Source organism: Camelus bactrianus, chromosome 1 (genome assembly GCF_048773025.1).
Source record: "Camelus bactrianus isolate YW-2024 breed Bactrian camel chromosome 1, ASM4877302v1, whole genome shotgun sequence".
Classification (NCBI taxonomy): Eukaryota; Metazoa; Chordata; class Mammalia; order Artiodactyla; family Camelidae; genus Camelus; species Camelus bactrianus.
Window position 1 is genome coordinate 1,322,373 of NC_133539.1, and position 20,873 is coordinate 1,343,245.

Sequence of the window (20,873 nt, forward strand, 5' to 3'; positions counted from 1 at the left end):
CACCTGGCAGAGACGCCGAGGCGGGAGTAATTACCGCTGGGCTAGAAACCAGACACCAAAGGCAGGCAAGGGCACGGCGGAGGGGGCTGCTGTCAGGGGACCAGTTCCTCTTAGGGCACCCCAGACCCCGTGCTGCCCTGAACTGAGGGTGGAGGTCTAGTGTGTAAGTGGGGGTCACAGGGTGGCCAGCAGCTCTGTGTTCCCAAGGACGCAGCAGGAAGTGCGCCCGACACCCCCCAGGCCGGCTGGGGGAGCGCCCCGTCTCCGGGCCTCAGTGTCCCTCTGCAGAGGGTCCCAGCCAGGGGCCCCGGGGCCTCTTCAGGCGGCGGGGGCCGCGGGGACTGGAGGGACGGGCTGCAGGCCCAGCAGCCTCTGCGGCACCGGGGGAGACATTGGGGTTCAGAAACAGAAGTGACCACGTGTTCTCCCGGGGACCTCGAGGGAGACTCCAGAAGCACAAGCCGGCGTCAGGAGCATACCTGTAATCTTCACTGTAGCCTACACTGTCTGAACATCTTTAGAAGAAAAACAGTCTTCGGCTTTAAAATAAGGGACTTCCCATGCAGACCCATGGCCCCAGGTCCAGGAGCAGGGGACCAGCTACCCCAGGATCGTGACATCAGAGAAGGGCCTGGAAGCCATGGCTGTGTGGCCTCCGCCCACCAGCTGCTCTCCTGGACCCAGGAGGACCCTGAGAACCCGCTGGAGGCGTGGAGGGGCTGGGCCCCAACATCTCGGCATGATGACCTCAGCCAGGCTGCGGCACCGGCATTATCACTGCACGAGGAACATTCCAGAAGCAACACATCTGGAGTTTGTACAAACCTGGCTTCGAGCGGCACTGGATGCCAACAGGAGCAGCTGCCCAGGCCCGCCTGGCCCTGGGAGTCGCGTCCCCATCCCCGCCCCAGACAAACCTGGTGATACCCAATGCCTGGAGCACAAACACGGTCAGACCCGCTGAGGCTTCAGGACCTGGGTCGGGTACCAGGAAGACGGTGTGGGAGCCCCATGCAGGACCGTCTGGACAAAGCCAGGAGCAGACGGGCAGGGTCACCTGTGCAGCAATCCAGATACCTGCGGCCTGCCCCTCAGCACCGGGCCCTCCCTCCCTCACCGCGCAGAACCCCGCCTGCAGCTCACGCAGAGGGGAAGGAGGGGTCTGCCGGGCCCCAGAGCAGCCCCCTCCCCTGCACACCGTGTGCAGACCCGAGGCCAGCCCTGCCGGGCCCTGGGCTCCATCGTCTGGGCCCGCCTAGGACCCGTTGTTTCCTGCCTCTCATTCATTCGGTCAGTCACGCAGTCAGCAACACCTGGGTGCGAAGTTCAGCTTCCTCCCCCAGGAGAGAGAAAGAGGAACGTAAAGGCAGCTGGGAGGGAGGCAGAGGCAGGCGGGCAGGCACGGGGGCCCCTGCCCTCAGTCCTCAGACCGATCCGATGGCCCTCTCCCTGGGCACCAGGGACCCCCACCGGGCCCCACAGGTGCTAAGGACTCCGGGTGGTGCGGAGCCCCTCACGCTCCCCTCTAACCTACTGCTCCCTCAGCTGGATGACACCACTGCCCAGGCCGACCCTCCCTCTCCCTGTGACCCCCTTAGAGGGCTCGTCCCCCAGCCCCCACTCCCCTGCCCCCCTCCTCACCCCCCAGCCTGGGCCTGTGGGCCTCGTGCCCCAGTGACGGACCCCCGGAGCGCCTGGGGGTGGGGGGGCACCCGCCCAGACAGAGCCAGCCCCTCAGAGGCCTGCACCACACGCCCTGCAGAGCAGGACAGCAAACTAAATGTTTAAAATGCACAGAAAACACCAAGCTGTTTCACTGTCACTTAAATTTATTACCAAGTAATCCAAGTTCATTCTACAAAGATTAAAAAACAGATATACAAACGCGGAGGTCCCTCCACTCAGACAGGGCAGCCTGCGCGGGGCGAGCCAGAAGCTCCCGGCAAAGCTCTCCAACCTGCACTCCTGCTCTCAGCCCCGGCCCGCGCCTGTCTGGGCAGCAGGGCTCTTCTGGGGGGCGGTCCCCACACATCTGTGGCTTCTCCAGCCACACTCCGGGGCGGGGTCCGAGGTTCACCAGCAGGGACAGCAGAGCCGGCTCACACCTCACGTCCCCGTCCTCCGCTCTGGCATGGCCGCCACGCGGCCACAGGGAAGGTCCTGGGGTGCGGGGGGAAGTCAGGGGCCCTGACAGAGGGCGTCACCAGGAGGTGGTCCAGCCACGCCCTGGAGAACCAGGAAGCCAGGATTCTCTCTTAAAATAATATATAATAAATGTGCGGTTGCTGTTGACAAACTCAGACAAAACAGGGAAGCGTGAAGGAGGCAGGCCACGGGGCCGCACCGCCGCCTGGGCGGCCCGCTTCCAGCCCCACACACATCCTGCCGTTTTCCCAGCGCTTGTTTCATTGCAAAACAGGCTGTCACAATGCTGCCGTGTAAACCGCTCCCCTCCCCCACTCACGGGGCCCAGCTGCGCCGAGGACCACAGCCACCGTCATGAGGGGCCTGGTGGTGCAGGGCGGGCGGTGCAATCGGCCCTCTGTGCGTCCTCGGAGCTCACGCACACCCCAGGGCCGGGTCAGGGCTGGCTGCCGTCCAGCTGCATCTGCTGGGCCAGCTGCCGCCCAATGGCCAGCAGGGGGCTGGCTCTGTAGGCCGGACTGGCCAGCAGCTCCTGAAACCGCGTCCTTTCTTCCTCTCTGAAAGAATGGAGATCAGAGGTCAGCAAACCCATGCTCCTCAGAGGGGGCCGGGAAGAGCACTCAGCACCCCCGGGACCGGCCCCCGCTTGGCCACGCTGCAGGGACCCCAGCAAAGGGCTGGTCCTGGGCCAGGGCAAGGTTGGGGGTGAGGAAGGCAGTGGGGCTGTGAAATTCTGCCAGGAGAGTCTCGGGTGGGGGCAGGCCAAGGTGGGGTCTGAGGGCTTCAGGCTTCAGGGCTTTGGGCTGGAGGGGACTGGCTGCCCTGCAGGCTCATCACAGTCACACAGGCCCCATCCCGTCCCTGAACAGACACGGAGCTGCCATGAACGGCAGCAGCCGGCAGGCGCCTGCACACACGAGACCTTACATAAGACATGCCTCCCTCCAGTGCAGCCAGAACAGATGCGGCCACGACAGGAGCAGGAACCAGGGGCGTGAGCCCGGCACCACGCGACCAGCCCTGCTCCCCAGGGCGCTGCGGTGATGAGCGACAGGCGGGCTTCGGTGGGCCCCTCTCCTGCAGGAGGTCCCACGCCCCCAGAGTCCATGGCAGTGCCAACACTCTGCGCCCATCCCGACCCCAGCCGGCCCCCACCTGGAGCAGGCGTGGTCACGCCACCTTTCAGAAGTGCTGGGGCCAGTTCACGTCCGGTAGACCCCATGGCCCAGCATGGCCACAGGTGGCCTCGCCAGGGGCCCCTGGGGAACACCACCTCTGCCACTGAAACTCAGACGACCTGGTCAGAAACCCACGCGGGCCTGTCGTGGTGGGGACAGCCCTGGCCGGGGCTGGCGAGGTGGGGTGGGGGGCTGGGCCTGGGCTCTGTCCGTGCAGGTGTGTGACCAAGGACAAGGCCAAATCACACTGGGCTCCAGCGTTCTTGGCTGTAATGGGGAGGTTTTGGACCCCACTTGATGACAGACTGCCCAAGCCACGTGTCTACATCCCCAAGATGCCCAGGACAGCAGGGTCCCCGAGTGCCCATACCAGCCCCCAGCAAAGACCTGGGCCCCCGACAGCCAGGAGCAGCTGCTCCCCTCACCATAACCACAAGGCTGTGCCCAGAGCCGGCCCCGCGTGGACTGGGGCTGGGGAAGCGGCCAGAGGCCTGACCATCCGGGGCAGGGATGTGCGGGGGCGGGGGCAGCACCATACTCACAGGAGCTGCAGCCTCTGTGCCGCGTTCATCCGGCTCAACTCGGCTGGCCGAGGCCTGCTGGCAGCCCCACTGTGGACAGAGAGGTGAGTTGGCACAGCACGGCTTCACCTGGAACCTCCCGCCAGCGCGCTAGACTCGGGGCCACGGGGCCACACCAGGCCCTCTACCCCGTGAGTGACTCTGGGAGCGTGTGCGGACGCGTGGAGACACGGGCGCCCCGTGGCAGGAAAGGGACCCAGCTGGGGCGGCGGAAAGCATCTGGGTCCTGCGACGACACCTAAATTTAGTCTCCAGACCAAGAGCCCTCATCTCTTATTCATGCTTCTCTGTGAATTATGAATGAAAGACGTGCCCTGCCCTCCAGCCCCACCCTGGCTGCTCTGGGGTGCCAGTGCCCATCCCATCCTGCTCCAGGCCCCCAGTACGGGACCCCCTCCAGGCTCAGCCTTGGGCCAGGACACTGCGGCCCTGCTCCTCCCACCGCTGACCCTTCTCCCTGTGGCCACCAGGGGGCAGGTACCCCACCGACCACCCAGAGTTCTGAGGAGCCCCACCCTAGCTGAGTTGGTGGGCTCAGGACTCCCTCCTTCCAGCCAGCACCCCCAGGAGGCAGCCGTGTGTTGCGAGGCCTGGGTCCAGCACAGCCTTCCAGCGGGAGGAGCGGGAACCTTGGATCCCCACCCCCGTGAAAGGCCCCCAGGACCCCTTCCTGCTCCAACAGGGGAGTCCACCGCCCCCCGGTGCGAGCACACCCAGGGGTCTCCTTGGGGCCAAGGGGCAGGTGGGGCACAGTGGGAGGCAAGGAAGGGCAGGACCCTCACCCAAGCCTCAGGGCACGTCCAGGGCCTGGTAGGCAGCTCAGAGGGAGGCACAACTACCCCCTCCAGAGGAATCTTCCAGGAGTTAACTGGCGCTGTGGACAAAGACAGGTGGGGTGATTCCCCAAGGCCACCAGGGGAACAGAACTGACCCCCCAGCACCCAAACCAGCAGCCCGGGGGTGGGGGCTTGCACCCCTGACGTCCTGCCCCAGTCCTGCCACCAGCTCTGAAGTACCCTCCCAGGGGGCCCCAGCTCATTCACAGCGTCCAGGCCTGGCTCTGGCCATGGGGCCGATAGGGTGGACAGCGGATAGAGACCTGCCTGAAGGACTGATGTGCACACAGCCACTGCCAAGTGCCCACACTGGTCCTCGGGCTGCAAGAGGGCCCCAGCCCCACCAGTACCAGGGCGGCAGCTCCAGATGCTGGCTGACCCGGGAGGAACCCCGAAGCCTTAATTTCCCCAAATGTAAAACAGGCCAGTGCTTTCCTGCCAGGCTTCTGTCAGCCACACCGAGCGCCCAGGTGTGCCCAGCTCTGGGGGTCTCCTGCCACCTCGCCTGGCCCCCCCCCCGGTGTGACTGGGCCCATATGGCTCACCCACCCCTAGGGGGACGGGGGGCCCCGAAACCAAGCAGCACCGGTGGGCAAACCCTGCTGCCGTTAAGACCTGCGCTCCCCGTGTCAGGCTCTCTGCCCTCAGCCGCTACCTTCAGCCAGAGGAGCAACTTCCCAGAGAAGCTGATCTCTTGCTGGTAAGCATGGCCCTGGGCAGCGGCTCTGGTCCCGGGAGCGCCGTGCGGTTCTCAGGCCGGCCTCAGCGCTGCGCGGCACCCACCTGGTGGAGCCTGGGGACACCCCGGGCCCACCTGCGGCCTGAGGCTCTCACCCGCCACCCTGCAAGGCCACCCACAGACGGGGATGGACTGGGGGAGGCCCAGGGCCTCGGTCAGGGTGTCCCAGATGGTGACAGGGGGCCCAGGCCTTGCCCTCAGGATCTGGGTGCCACCACACATCCTGCCCAACTCTGACTTTTAGTACAAGCCTGGGGGGCAGTGGTAACAGAAACACCTGCCAGCTGTGACCTGCTGCTTTCCAGGGCACCCCCGGCATGAGCTCCAGGGAATCCTGGCCTGTGAGGGAAGGCAGCAAACCTGCAGGGCCTGGGCCTGTGCTAGGAGCTGAAAGACGAGAGCGATGACAGGGACCCCAACTCTGTGAAATGGGGCTCCCATCCATCTCAAAAGGGCACAAGAATCAAGTGAAGGGGCCAAAGATAAAGTTTGCCAGCCATGCCCACCTGTCCACAAGGGACTGAGCTGGGTGGGCGTCCCCTTCCAGCACAGTCCCTCACCTTGCTGCAGGCTGGTACTGGGCAAGACCACCGTCCAGCCTCCATGGGGAGGGAAAGCTGGAAGCTCCACGTCTGGAACTCTCCTGCAGTCCCCACCCCTGGTCTCCTCTCTTGGCCAACTTCAGCCTGTCTCCTCTCCCCGTAACAGACGACAGCCGTGCGCAAACCGGCTTGTGAGAATCACCAAAGCTAGTAGCAGCCTGGGGGCCCCAACCTGCAGCCGGCGGTAGACACGAGGGTGGTCCCCAACTGCGCAAGAACACATCGGGTCAAGAGACACACACGTATGTCCCTGCTGTCAGCTGAGAGGGCCCAGAAACGACTCCCCAGTGGCAGTCACCACGCCAACACCCAGGTCCTGGTTTCTGACACCAAGTCCAGTGGAAAGACCCAGCTTCCCGGAGAGACGCCACTTCGGGGACAGGAGCGAGAAATGCCCAAAACGAGCCTGGAGCGCACGGTGCCGAGAGGCAGGCTGTGCTCAGCAACAAACCACACAGCCCCGCGGGGGAGTCAGAGGGACCGGGGCCGCCTGAGAGCTCCCAGTGGCCAGAGCTGGAGCCGGTGCAGCAGCAGAATTCAGCTGGATTGGATCACGGCCCAGAGCAGAAAATAAACACCCGTGGGTCCGACCTGACATAAGTAAACGACTGGTGAGCACACCGGGAGACGAGGGAATCTGCTCCCAGGAGAATCCACGTCGGTCCGGCCGCTGCTCCGTCCTCAGGGAGGGGGGCGGATCCCCTCCTCGGGTGCCGGTGTGCACAGCGACCCCCTTCCGGGGGACAGTGGGGGGGCAGCCATGTGGCGGAGAGACCCCACAGACACCCCTGTGCCGGGTGACCAAGGTCAGCGGCCGCGGTGAAGGTCGTGGGGAAGGTCGTGCTGACGGCTGCCCTGGACGGGCCGTGATGAGAAGGGCCCTCTCCTCTGCGGTCCTCACGGAGGGGCGTCCTGGAAAATGCCTGACTGACCCCTCACAACTGTCAAGGTCGTTGAAAACAAGAAAGTCGGAGGAACCGTCACAGCCCAGAGAAGACCCAAGGGGACATGATGACCTGGTGTCACGTGGGATCCTGGGTGAGGTCCCGGAACAGGAAAGGACACCAAGTAAAAACGGAGGAGATCTGGATAAACTATGAGCTTAAATTAAGCATTACTTTAAGCTTATTACTTATGAATCAACACTGTTCCGAGCGTGACGAACGCCCCACACTGGAGTAAGAGGCTGCTGACGGGAGGCTGCGGGCCGCGGCGCTTGGGGCTCCTGGTGTCACCTCTGCCGCTTCTCTGCAGCGACAACGGCTCCAAAACAACGTTTCCTTAAGCAAACAGCTCCCCAGCGCCAAGACACACGCGGGGGGGGGGGGGGCGTGGTGACCCTGGCCGATGGGCTGGGAGGCCCCCGTCGCACGCCCCTCCTCGGCCGCCAGCCGCGGTATTTACGCGGCCCTCTCCCCTCTGGGGGCCCGAGCACATTTTTCAGATGAGAAAACTCGAAGCCGGGGAGGAGTACTTGACCGGGTCACATTTTTGTTCAAGAAGCAGGAATGGAATGTGCATCTCAGGCTCCGGTTCTGTGGCCAAATCTCAGCTCTGGTGGCCACTCCTCGTCTGGACCCAACATTCCGGGCGCTTCCATCCCGGCAGCCCCCGGCCTGGGGCCCAGCCCCTGGCTCTGCAGCAAGCGGCCCTGAGCATGGCACCCACCACCCCACCTACAGCCGTGAAAGGGGGCCGGGGGCCCAGACCCCTTCTCATCAGAGGGGAATTCAGCTGGAGAAAGAATTATTTCAAAAAGGCAAAGTTAGAGACGATGCAGGAATGATGAGGGACGGAAAGGCCTCAACTCCCCATTTGCTCTAGAGCCGCGGCTGCGGTCACACCTGTACCGGTGCCTCCCCCCGAGGCCGGCGGCCTTGTCCTGCCCAGGAAACGGCAGCCTGGGAGCAGCAGGGGGCGGCTCTCCTGGAGCTCCCAGATCCACGGGAGGCAGGACAGGCCCGGGAGGAAGTCTGGCTCCAGGAGGGAGGCAGCGGAGGCAGGCCACGCGCCAGGGGTGGGGGGCGGGCAGGGACAGCCGGGCACAGCACCCTGCTGAGCAGCTCCGGCCTGAGACCCCAGCCCCTGCCCCGTGGCTGGACCCGGGGCAAGGGTATCTGAGTTGAGACGGGCCTCCGCGCATCAGCACCCACCAGGCAGCTGGACGTGACACTCACCGTCTGGCAGGGAGACGCCGGCCGCCGGCCTCCAGCTCCAGCAGCTCAGGGAGGGCGTCCCTCAGGGGCTGCAGGTCCCCCACCACCACTGTGGCCTGCCGCCTCCGTTCCGCCTTGCGCTTCTGCTCCGCCAGCTTGATGGCTTCGATTTCTGCGGAGGGGACAAGGGGTCAGCAAGAGATGATGACCAGAGGACAAGCACCCCCCACCACCTTCACTGGCAGGTGGGATACCAGCGGTAAGGGTCCTGACCCCCAGCCCACCAGAGCCCGAGCTCGGCCCTGGAAACCTGGGGGTGGTGGCTCTGAGCTATTTTCTCCCCCTAATCACAGAGGCACACTGTCTAATCACAGGGTTGACAAGGAGACTGGGTGACAGGCACTGAGGATCTTTTCCAGAAAAGGGACGATAGCGTGCGGCCTGGACTCGGGAGTGGGGGCTCGGGGGCCACACAGTCAGAGCAGTTGGCACCTTCCTCTCTGCTCCCAGTGCCTCCTGGGGACACACCAGGAGGGAGAAAGTGGTTCCCACGGGAGCAGTCCGCAAGGCGGGAGGGTCCCGAACACCGAGACGGAGAGTGTCCGAGCCCAAAAGGAGAGGGAAGGCGTGCCACTGGGTCTCGAGACATCTGTGCACAGGGGGGCGGGCCCGTGGGGACGGGGCACCGGGACAGCCCGCAGGAGGGGGGGGCGGGCCCAGGGCTCCAGTGTGCGGTGGGGAGGGCAGGGCAGGGAGGAACTGCGGCCCCTCCGTGGAGAAGGGGACAGTGACCCGGGATTTGGCCTTCATTTTAAATACATTTACTTCAAAATTGCTCAAAAAACAGGTAGTCAACACATTGTTTCCACCTTGTGGCTCGTGGAAAACACCAGCTCACAGGTCTGTGTGCAGATCTTGCCCCAGGGAGACCACCTGACTGTGGCAGTTGATTAGTTAATTGACCTGCATTAGATCCCCTTCATTTAAAAAAGAAAAAAACAGCCCTGCTACGAAGAGACCTGCAGACGCGGCTGCGGCGGGCCTGGCCTGGCCAGTCAGACCAGAGCCTGTGCGAGGCTTACTGGGCTACAGATAGCTGGGCTGCAGACTCTGAGTCACGCCCAGAAAGGGAACTACAAGCACCTTCCTGACAAACGGCCGGCAGAGGCCGGCAGAGGCCGGGAGATGCCGCCAGAGCAGCGCGGCGGGCCCTCCCCTCCGCCTCCCCTCCCCCTCCCAAGGGGCCGAGTCCACCGCCTGAACTTCTGGCGTCGGGGCCGCCCGGCGGCCCCTCAGGCAGGGACAGCAGGGGATGGTAGGCACCCAGGAGGAAGAGATGACACCAGGCACAGGGCAGGCCCGGAGGACGGGGACCTGAACTGGGACCCCTGAGTGAGGACAGACTCAGGAGAGCCCACCGATTAACAAAGAACGTGTGTGTGCTCAGCACCGCCCCCCGGAGCCCAGGATGTGTACGTGAAAAGGGTGCGTGGTGACCCTAACAGGCATGTGCAAAACAGTAGTAATAATCACGTGTGGAAACTGAAACCACCTGGGGGGCCCAGCAGGCTTCGGGAAGGCCGGCCAGAGCAGCTCCTCTCCAGCTCGCAGTCCTGGACAGCGCTGCCCCCACCTTCTGAAAGGCCCACTCAGACCAGCCAAGACAGGGACACCCTGCCCAGCCAGCCCAGACTGGGAGAGCCCAGGGGCCTGTGCAGCGAGGGCCGTTTGCCTTGCCCCAAAGAGCCGAGCTCTGGGGACAAAGACTGCCTGCCCCTCGGGGCCTCACGCGCTGGGCCCCAAGCCCCCCCTCAGGCCAGGCTGTTAGGGTTTACAAGGTGACAATCAGCACTTCCCCTCCTGCCAGGATAAACAACTCACTCAGCACCTCATCATGCCGGGCGCCTCTCCCAGAGAGCCCAGGCCCCCAGGTGGGCCGAGACGGCCAGGGCTAGGGCTCAGGTGGGGACGGAACCGGGTGGCTCCCTCCCCGGCTGACAGACCCAGCACCAAAGCCGCACGGGACCACGGAGAGCAAAGCAGAGGCCCGGCCCCCAGAAGGACAGGTGAAGTGCCTACAGAAGGGTCGGCCCATGAAAGGCGGAGCGCTTTAGGTGAACGACAGGCGCCCACCAAGGGTGTATCCAAGGCACGCGAGGACAGCACAACAGAGATGCGTGCCGGCACCACTGCGGTGGCCACTTTGAAGGGAAAAGCCAGAGTGACCACAAGAAGTGCCAAAAGAACCTGCTGGAACCCACTATCCACACAGGACAAAACACAACAGAGCCAAGAACAGAGGGAACCTACCAGAAACACGGCGCCCTGTGCGCCTCCGACACACGCAGCGACGGTGCAGGGAGAGACGGGGCTGAGCCGTGCGTACACAGGAGTGAGAAGAGGGTGCTGGGAGCTCAGCCTCACCCAACCAGCCAGGGGCTGCTCCTGAGCAGAAGGCCGGCACCGAGCCTGGCAATAACTGGGGCCACTAGCTTGCTCTGTGCTCCTCGAGCAAGCCTGTAACGTACTGCTCACGTGCCATCAAAGCGCACCTGTCCTCAGACTCGGGTGCCCCTTCGCCCCGGCCTGGAAGGCGGCGCCCACCGCGGTGAGAGCAGCCAACTGAAAGGGGTGCCAGCTCCGTGCCCAGGGCTCTGCACCGGCAGCTCTTAGCCGGAGAGGGCAGCCTGGCCGCGTCCCCTGACCCGGGCCCCGCCTGCCCACGCCCCCTCTTCCGGCCGAGCCCACAGAGCCCGCCCTGCCCTTTCTGGCCAGAGGCAGCTGTGTCCTCCAGGCCGGTAGCTATCGGGCCCCTCCCCCCGTCGCTGGCCTGTCGCAGCTCTGCACCTAGACCGTGAAGGTGACCTCTCTCCAGGTGAGCCCCCCTCCGTCCCCAAGAGTGGACTGCGATGGCCCACCTGCTCCTGAGCCGACGGGCACAAAAAGGCCCTCCCCGCAACCTGCGCTGCAGAGCAACAAGCTGGCAGCTGGCAGTCAGGCCGACATGCCTTCATCCTAGGAGTTTTCATTCAAAACCAGCCCGAGGTGTGGCCACGAAAGCACTCCTGTGCAAACTGGGCCTCCGAAAACAACTTCGCTGCCTGTGGACGCTGATGCGGGGAGTCTTTTTGGGCTGAAACTCGCGTTTCCATGTGGTGCCCAGGAGGGCTGTGCCAGCTCCCTGAAGGCCCGTCCATCCCGGTCATGCCCCCTTGCTCCACTGTAAAAACTGAAGGACGTTCCTTATAAACAGGGCCTGAAACGGAGCGCGCCCGAGGGCCAGCAGCCTTTGCACCCCCGCGGCCGGGGCTGCTGACCCTGAACAAGGCGGGTGCACAGGACACTGGCCACGGCCAGCCCCTGCCCCTGCAGACTGCAAGCCATTCTCATTTCTTCTCTCAATGCTGCAGAGGCTCGAGCCATGGCCGCAGGGTGAGAGGACGACATGAAACACGGTTTGGAAAGCGAGACGTGAGCCTGTGTTGTAAGCGGCAGGATTATGACGCACAGAGCTCTAAGGGAGCTACAGGGCTGATGCGTGATTGCAGCAAGGTCAGAGGACACAAAATTAATGGCAATAAAACATACTTTTCTCTACTAGTAGAAAACTGGAAAATAAGCTTTTGAGAATTCCATGCACAAAAGCTCTGAAAAGCACAAACACTGCAACAAGCTTGTCCACACGAAACAAATCTAAGAGCTTCACTCCGAAAACCCCACAAGCGCGCTGACAGAGCCTGAGGAAGATCCACACAAACGGAGGGGACGCCACGTCCCCGGATGATGCGCCAGCAGCGCTAGAACGGCAGCCCCCCGACTGACCTGCAGGCCAGAGGAGGCCCGCTCACGGCCCCCTCGGTTCGGGGGGGGGGGCTTTTAAGAAACCGACAGGCCCGTGAAGATTCACACGGGAACAATACGGGCCCGGACTGCCCAGGGCGATGCAGGACTTCCCTCATCTGATCCCAAGACGAGCTTCACAGACGCAGCAATCAGACAGCCTGGTACCGAGACGGCCCAACAAGCAGAACCGCTCCTGGAAGGCCATCTGATTGTTCGCAAAGACACCAGGACAACTGGATGAGGAAGGAAAAGTCTTTTTATAACAAATGGTGCTGGGACAGCTGAACACCCACATCGAAGGGGGGAAGAACCCTGACTGTGCTTGTCACCACAGACAAACGGCGATTCAAGACGGACCAGCAATCTGAACACAAAGGCCCAGACCACGGCGCTCAGAGGAGCAGGACCGCGCCTTTCTGACTCGGGGCTGGGCGCTTTTCTTACACGGGACGTGTGAGACGTATATGGGAAAAAACAAACAAGACCCTTCAAAATTAAACTTCTGATCCTGAACACAGTTGTTCAGAAAATAAAGGGGGAGTCACAGTCTGAGAGAAAATTATTTGCAAAACACACACCTGACAGGTTCGTCTCCAGGACAGAGGAACCCTGGAGCTTAAGAGTAAGCAGCCCAGCCATAACCTTGTGAAACAGACCCTCGGCCCCCGAGGACGCCCAGACGGGCAGCAGCATGGAAAACACCGGTTCACGGTGAGGGAGCCCGAGCCAGACGAGCCGGCAGCTCACGCTCTGCGGCCCGGCACGGCCCGGCACCTCTCCCACGATGCGGGGCTGTGAACGTACACCATGTGGAGAAGCATCTGGCAGGTGCTTGTAAAGCTAAACACACACCTGCCCTATGACCCAGCGCTCCATTCCCAAGTATTTACCCCCGAGAAACGAAAACATATGTCCACAAACAGACTTGTAAAGAATGTTCATAGCAGTCTTGCTCACAGCAGCTAAAAAGAGAAAAAAGACCAGGTGTCCATCCGCAGGAAAGTGGTGCCAAACGGTGTGCCCGTACAAAGAAACGCTCCTCAGCAACAGACGGGCACGGAACGCGGCTACGTAAGACACAGAGGAGCCCAAGGCCGTGCCGAGCAGGAGAACCCAGACACAGAGAGCACGTCCCATGTGACTCCCCCGACGCGACATCCAGGACAGTGACAACCAAACTCTGACCTAGAAGACCAGGCAGTGGTCATCCCGGGGAAGCGAGCCAGGGAAGGGGTCCTGGGGGGTGACATTCTGCATCCTGGAGGGATTCTGGCTGTGCAGGTCTCGGCATTTGTCACACATCACTGAGTAGCACACAGGATTTGCATTTCACTGTATGTAAATTTTACCTCAAAATAAAAATTTTAAAAGATCCACAAACAAACACTGAACTCCAGCAGAACTATTTGGCAGAAAGTGCAGCGAAGCCTGTAATTTACTTCAGAATGCACAGATGAAACTCGGGCTGGTGGCTGGACAGACAGATGGGGCTGGACGGGTGCACAGATATGTGATAAAGAAGTGAGGTGTTTGCTGTGGAATTCCCCCTACTTTTCTGTACAAAATTTTCCATAATAAATGCTAAGTCAAGGCAACTTGGGAGATGCAGCTAAAGCTATGTTCAGAGGCTAATGCACAGCCTTTCTTTCCTAAACAAAACATACAAAACAACTGACTAAGGCATTGAAGCAAACCTAAAGAAACCAAGAACAAGGCACTAAGAAAACAGGAACTGATCATTTAGAAAACACACAGGTAGAGCTGACAACGAAGCACAAGGCTTCTCGGGATGAAGGTGACGGGACTGATCAGAGACGAGAGAAGCGGCACAAAGACCGACAAGCAGGACACTTAATGACAAACCAACCGTTCTCGGCTGATCAAGGCTGGGGTCTGATCAGATCAGATGACTTCTTTTTAAACAGGAAAACGAATGACCAAGATTGTCTCAAGCAGCTAAAGAGAAAGACCGACTACCACGGAAGAAAATGTGTCATAAAAGAACCGTGGCCCCACACCGTTCAGGGCCCCAGTGGTCGCAGTCTATCCAATTTCCCAAACTCACTTTACAAGAACACTTTGCACAGCTCCACACAAGGGACCACGACAAAGTAAATGGATGGATGGACCATTTCCTTGAGAAACACCCCCAAGTGACAGGAAACATGAAACCAATCATCGTGGAAGAAACTGACAAATCTCTTTAAAAAATGAAAAACATACGCTTTAAAACCTTCAAGGAAAAAATAACGCAGATCATACTGGAGGGACATGGGGAACGGAGAAGTGACCCTGGAAGGGCTGTGTCAGATGACACCGACTGGCACACGTCCCCGTCGTGACTACACATCTCATCGCGGGGCCAAACCCAGAACGATGCTGCCTGAGCCCGCCGCCCTGGGAGGGGAGCCCGCCAAGGCTGTGCAGACCCGCGTGCGGCCCGGACCCTCCACGGCCTGGCCCGACCGCGCATCAGCAGGGGTGGGCCTCGCGGGGGTCCGGGGGTCCGTGCCGGGACAAAGCAGGGGCGGGGGCGGGGACGGGGACAGGGACAGGCTGAGCTTACTGTGCAGCCACCGCTCGCGCCTCAGCTTCAGCTTCTCCTTCTTGGGCAGAACAGCCTTGGTCTCCACACCTGAGGGCAGAGAGCACGGGGTGAGCGGGCGTGCGGTCCCCCAGCCCGTGGAGCCCAGCCCCTCCAACACACCCCCACCCAACCCCAGGGTGACCCAGGCCAGGTGGCAGGAGTGGGCAGTGACCGGGCAGGGCCCACCATGCCCCGTGGACTCCCCGGCACCATCCCTGCCCCTCTGGGAGCCGTCTGCCCCCCTCATCTGCCAGTGTGGGGGACGTGTGCAGGTCTCACTCGCCCACAACAGGGCAAGAAGCACAACGCATACCTTCACCTTTGTTCCCTGAACACCTCTGCCGGGAACTCAGGCCGCCCTGGGACCCCCGCCCCCACCTGCCCTGCTCGCCAACCTCCCATCTCGCTGGCCTGTCCTCCCTGGTGCTGCCCTCATGCAGCCCAGTCCTGCCGCCCCCCTTCTCCTGAGCCTTCCTCACCCCAGCAGCACATCTGCCGTCCCCGCTGTGACGGGATAAACCGTGCCCCCATGCTGGTGTGTCGAAGCCCTCATCCCAGCACCCCAGAATGGGCAGCATCTGGAGAGAGGACCTTTAACGAGGTAATCAGGTTAAAGTGAGGTCACTAGGGTGGGCCCTGATCCAGTCTGACCGGGTCCCTATGAGAAGAGGTGATCAGGACACAGACACACACAGAGCGACGACCATGTGGGACACAGGGAGGAGACGGCCACCTACATGCCCAGGAGAGGGGCCTCGGGAGAAATCAATCCTCCTGACGTGGGACGTCGGGTGTCCAGCCTGAGGCTGTCACCGCCACTCGAGCTGACCACCACACCACCTTCTCACCAACGAGGCGGAGCTGAGCTTCCTGCCACCAGCCAGGCAGGAGCCTAGCCTCCTGCACAAGCAGGCCACGTGTGAACCTCGCCTGCCCACCCCCAACAAGGACCTGCAGAGCCAGCATCGGGTCACTGTCACCAGGAAGGAAGGGGCAACACCTGTAACACCCATGGGCGACCTGAAGAAATCGGCCGGCCCAGGAGCACAGGGCACGTGTCCATCAGCGACCCTATGGACTAGCCCCTTTTTGCAGACAAGGAGACTGAGGCTGGGCAGGGCGGTGGGGGCTGTAACCTGCCCCAGGCTGCAGGGAACTGCCGCAAGCCAGATGAGAACAGAGCCTGAGAGCTGGGCCCACGGCAGAGCGGCTCCACGCTGCGCCCTACCCCCCGGGGGCCACTGGACACTTGGGCTTTGGAGGCTCCCCCCGAAATAAACCACACACAAGGTGTGCACTCAGGCGGAGTTCCTCTGGCCTGCCTAGGGCTGCCACCTCGTCCGCAGCAGGCAGAGCGGGTGGAAGCAGGCCCACTCCAGGTGGGAGGCCAGCCGAGCCGCAGCACGGCGCCCGTGACCTGGCGTGAGCTGCCGTCACTTGGGCCAGCCCCACGCCTGTCCACGCTGACTCCCAGCTGGACGATGACGGTCGGCCAGTGTCGGCAGAAGCCGTGGGGGAGTCCCGGGAGGCTCGGAGGCGACAACTGGAGCATCAGGTGGCACCGAGGAGGCAGGCTGGAGCAGCCAGCAGGGAAGCTGCCCTCCCCGTCCCTTGGTGCTAAGGCAAGACGTGGCTTCGGGGGCACCCAGAGACCCGCAGGAGGGTCCTCTCACTGGGCCTCTTGGAGCCTCCACTTCCTCTTGAGGACACAGGTGGGCGGAGAGAAGGGGGACCTCCAGCCTGCTCTGTGAACTTATGACACAAATCCTGGGACTGCGGCTGCCCCTTCGAAATTCTTCCAACCGGGGGAAGAGAGCTGCCTTCAGAGAAACATGCCAAGGTCTTCGGGCTCTGTGCACACAGCCGGGCCCAGGGCAGGCAGGGAGCATGCTTCAGGGAGCAGACATTGCGGGGCTGGCGGCTCCCCGTCAGGGCTGTGGCCCGCAGGGCGCAGGTGGGAGGGCGCTGGGCAGGAGACGCCAGACGAGGCTGAGAGCGTCTCTGCCAACAGTCTGCTCTGAAAACAGGGCGGGGCCCAGGCCGCCCCACTGGCTGGGCCTTAACTGGTCTTCTCAGACAATGCGGCTTAAGCCCAGGACACGTTCCACCTGTACACACTTGCGCAAGATCCATGTCTTCACGCAGGTCCTCTGGGCTATTGCAACAGACCCAGGATGTCTAATGAAGACCGAGCAGAACACGGCTGTCCGAGGAGCAGGGCTCCTGTCCCACTGCGCCTTCCACCCCGGGACTCGCGTAAACCCAGGACCTGTGACTCCCACGGGGATCTAATCCTGGTTCCAAGAGCCACCTCCGCACGCTGGGGCCTCCTGTTCAAACTTCCAGATGTGCCTGGAGCTGACCTAGTCTCCCCGCCGCCACCCCAACCTCCCACAGCAGAAAGGGGCAGCGCAGCAACTGCCAGTCACCCTCGGCCGAGTCAGCGGCTGCTCTGACCTGTGTGGGGGCCCGGGGCGAACAGGAGAGGGGGCGCTGCACCAGGGGACCCAGCCTGCGCAGGGAGGGGGGCGTGTGCGCCCCTGCAGCTGTCAGAGACCACGGGGGTGCAAGTGTGAGATGTCCATGGGGCCCAGTGTGGGGCCAAACCAACCCTGGAGCGATGAGGGCACCACTCTGGGGCTGGGTGGGGTGAGGGCCCGTGTCCGGGTGTGGGTCTGAGCACGGGCGCCAGCGGCGGGAGGCGGCCTCACCACGAACCTCCGGGAGACAAGAGGTGTCAGCGCTCACTCTCAGACGTTCAGGAAGAGGTTTTCTCTCCCCTAATCCTGCAATTTTCTACAAATTTTAAATAATTTCAAAAGAAGTCTACAACCTGTTGAGACTGATGGAATCGTGAACCCACCACATCCGACGAGGAGCAGGTGCACACATGGGTGGGGACGTCCCCGCAGCCCGTCCCCATGGCCCCCGGAAGCACACCCACCCTGAGGCCGCAAAGGACTTGCAGAGCTGCAGCCCCACAGAGGCCGCCTGGGATGCTGGCAGCAGGCCCCGCGGGCCCCAAGAACTCGGGACGTCTCTGCCCAGGTGGCAAACAGACACTGCCCCTGGGGCACAGGCGGGAACAGGCAGGAACCGGTCTGCTCACCTCAGCATCCCCACTGGGCGCCCCCAGCAGATCCAGAGGGTTCTAAAAGCCCAAACCCTCAAGGGCCTGGCAAAGCCCTCGCTCTGCACTGAAGCTACAGCCTTAAACGAGACAGTGGGAGAGGGTTGGCAGGGGTGGGGGCCCATGGGCCAGGGGAACCAGCCCCAAGAAGAAGGCAGCATCTGGGCACCCTAGTGGCATCGGGAGCATCTGGTCCTGAGTGACAGCAGGACGGCTGCCCAGGACAGCGCTCCATCCATCTCTGGACATCTCCAGGGCTGCAGAAAAGAGACATGCAAATTTAGCCAAAGGGAGGGGCCCGGCTCCGCAGGGGCTTTAGTGGAAATTATCAGACACGTGCAGGGCAGAGGGATGCTCGCTGTACAGAACGCTCAATGCCCCAGCTTCATCCTCCCGACTCTGGTACTGAAATCCAATCCCAGACAGTCCAGCGTCCACCCTCAGGACAGCAGCCTCGTGTGGGTCCCCCAGGTGTTTAAGTCAGCACCTGTGAAAGGGGACCCACCCTAGGCCCTGGCACCGTGGCCATGAGGACAGGCCATCCGGGCAGGATGGGGGACACTCAGAGGGACACTGGCCAGCACCAAGAGGGCAGAGGCACCATGTCAAGGCCGGTCCAGTCTGCACACCCCTGAAGCTTGCCTGTCACTTCTCTCCAGGCCCAGCACAAGCCCTGCGGCTCAGCCCTGGGCAGCCCAAAGACCAATGCTAGTGGACAGTGCTGTAAAGACAGTGTCCCCCCCTTGGAGGAAGGTTCTGGAACTGCAGGAGAGGAGCAGATGGGGAAGGCTCTCGGGCCACCCTATCTGGTGATGGAGAAGGAGCACCAGAGAACCTGCGGCGTCCAGGCCCAGCTCCGCTGACATGAGAAAACAATTCCAGAAACTGCTGCCGCGCAGGCGCTCCAGGGGCACCACGTCCTTCCGGTGGCCAGGAGGGCCTCCCGGTCAGTGTGTGGAGCCCCGGACAGAGGCACTGCGTGAGCCTCGCAGGAGACAACCAGGGCTGTTCCCAGGTGGACATTCCCTGGGCCGGGCCACAGCGTCACCGAGCTGCCCGGCGAGGGGCCCTTCTGGACAAAGGGCGGTGAGGCAAGCCCACCGAGGAGTGCGCGGCCACTTCCCGGGCGGGCAGCGCCAACTCCACCCAGGTCAGCGAGCAGCACGTTCTGCGAGCAGGAGTGGGGCCCAGACGCAGTCCACGTGGGGACGCAGGGCTGGCCTTTACTTGTAACATCGATTCTCTGGCTTTTCTACCACATGCACTTCCTGCCTTTCCAATCAGGAAGTGTCTCTTACAGAAGGTCACTTTAGCAGGAGGCTAGTCCCTGACTTCTCAGTTCTCTGCTAGGTGCACCCTGCGGGGAGGGGCCCCGCGCCCACTCAGGGTCGCGGACTTGGCTTCCACCCCTGCACCAGCTCAGCTCCAGGAGCACAGACAGGAAGGAGCAAAGGGGCCCTGTCACAGCCTAGCCCCTCCTACTGCCCCTGAGACCCCAGAGCAATGCCAGGGCCACCTCCCACCACAGAACACTTGCCGCTGCCTCTGGGGCCTCCTGTCCCCTGAGCACAGGGATGTCCCACTGCAGCGAGATGCCAGCCTTCGGGGGCCAAGGTCTTCACCGCTGCCACCGCGTTGGGACTCTCCTCTGCCTGGGGTGGCACCTGGACACAGTGTCTTCACACGCAACTAAACACGACTACGTCCCATCAGAGCACCCAAGATATGAGGGCAGCACAGCACGCAGGAGGGGCCAGACTGGTGAGCGTTCCTGCTCCCCAGGGCGCCTCGTTCCGCTGGCACTGCCTTTAAGCCATTTTTAAGACTTTCAAATTCTCAACCCCATGAACACGTAGCCCGCCTCGCTGCCGTGAGCGGGTCACCACCACACATTCCCGGACAGGGGAAGGGGTCACCCGCTTGGGCCGCCTCTGCACTCAGAGCTCTGCAAGGATGCACTGACGGGGTCCCTGACAGAAAGCCTCGGGCCCCCAGCAAGGAAGGGGCGGGCAGGATGTGACCTCACCCCGGGAACAGAAAGGACAATGATGGAGCCAAGGCCCCTCGGGCCCACGCTGCTCCTGGGAAAGAGGCCACAGGGCCCAGCTACCCGGAGGCTCCTGGGCAGGGGGCGGACGCTGTGCCGCTGAGAGCCGCCCTGGTGGCGCTGCCCAAGGCCCTGTCCAAGCACCAGTGACTCCGGCTCAGCTGTCTTGAGACCCGTCGCCGTGGGGATGCCCACTTCCCGACGCCCCTTGGAGCGGTCCGTTACCCAAATCGTTCACGGTAATTCTTCTGCTCCACTCCCAGGCCCTCCCCCGCCCTTCCCATTGGGCCCTGTGACCAAACAGCAAATTCCTCCAGGGTGAGAACTGGGGTGCAGGGCATGCTCAGGTCTGCTGTGAGCCTGGCTCCGTGGCACCCAGGCCCCAGCACACATCACCCCTCAGCGCAGAGCACACACGTCCTCACACCACCCTGCTGCAGCCAAACCCTCCTGCTCCCCTCCCACCAACAGCCCGTCCAGAGCCGGGAAGAACGTGCCGGAAACACCCCGAAGTCCGGACAACAGGGGGAGAGGACGCAGGCCCCATCACCTCCCACGCAGAGTCCAGCCCTTTCCTCTCAAACTCGGGCAGCAGGGGCCTCAGCGGCCTCCCTGACCCGGCCCTTCCCCACTTCCTCTGCCAGAGAACCGGCTCGACGCAAACTCGGGTGAGAAGAGCCTTCCCGCCCGCCCACCGTGTGATGGGGTGGCCTCGGCCACCAGCACTTCAGCTCAGCAGCCCCCAGCTGCCAGCAGGCCCGGAGCAGAGGCCCAGGCCCCCCAGTCCTCCGGTCCAGCACACAGAGCGCAGGTCCTGCTAGCCAGGACGCCCCTGGAGGCAGTGGGCACCTTCCCTGAGGGTCTCCCCCCTCGGCAAGGAGAACAGCGCTCAGGCGACGTGCAGGGCGCTCACAGCTGCCAACCCAGGCCAGCGGCCACCTCCAACGGGCAGGCAGCGCACACCACGGCACAGAGCGGGAGGGCCTCCGCCGGCCCACCCAGGACTTCCAGGACTCCCCTCCGGCGTCC

The 20,873-nt window shown here is 62.8% G+C and overlaps 1 protein-coding gene across 2 annotated transcripts in view; it reads right to left on the bottom strand.

The window, feature by feature from the left end:
* Positions 1 to 1,811: 1,811 nt before the first annotated feature.
* SLX9 (SLX9 ribosome biogenesis factor) overlaps positions 1,812 to 20,873 on the bottom strand; it is a 29,062-nt gene continuing 10,000 nt past the window's right edge. Inside the window, exons 3-6 of one of the 2 annotated variants that reach the window (XM_074341402.1) lie at positions 14,647 to 14,715; positions 8,259 to 8,409; positions 3,866 to 3,934; positions 1,812 to 2,702 (exon numbers count right to left, since the gene is read on the bottom strand). In XM_074341402.1, the coding sequence (XP_074197503.1) occupies positions 2,582 to 2,702; positions 3,866 to 3,934; positions 8,259 to 8,409; positions 14,647 to 14,715 (410 nt within the window). In that variant the 3' untranslated portion in view covers positions 1,812 to 2,581. The remainder of the gene's footprint in view (positions 2,703 to 3,865; positions 3,935 to 8,258; positions 8,410 to 14,646; positions 14,716 to 20,873) is intronic. The other variant, XM_074341474.1, reaches the window with a different exon arrangement.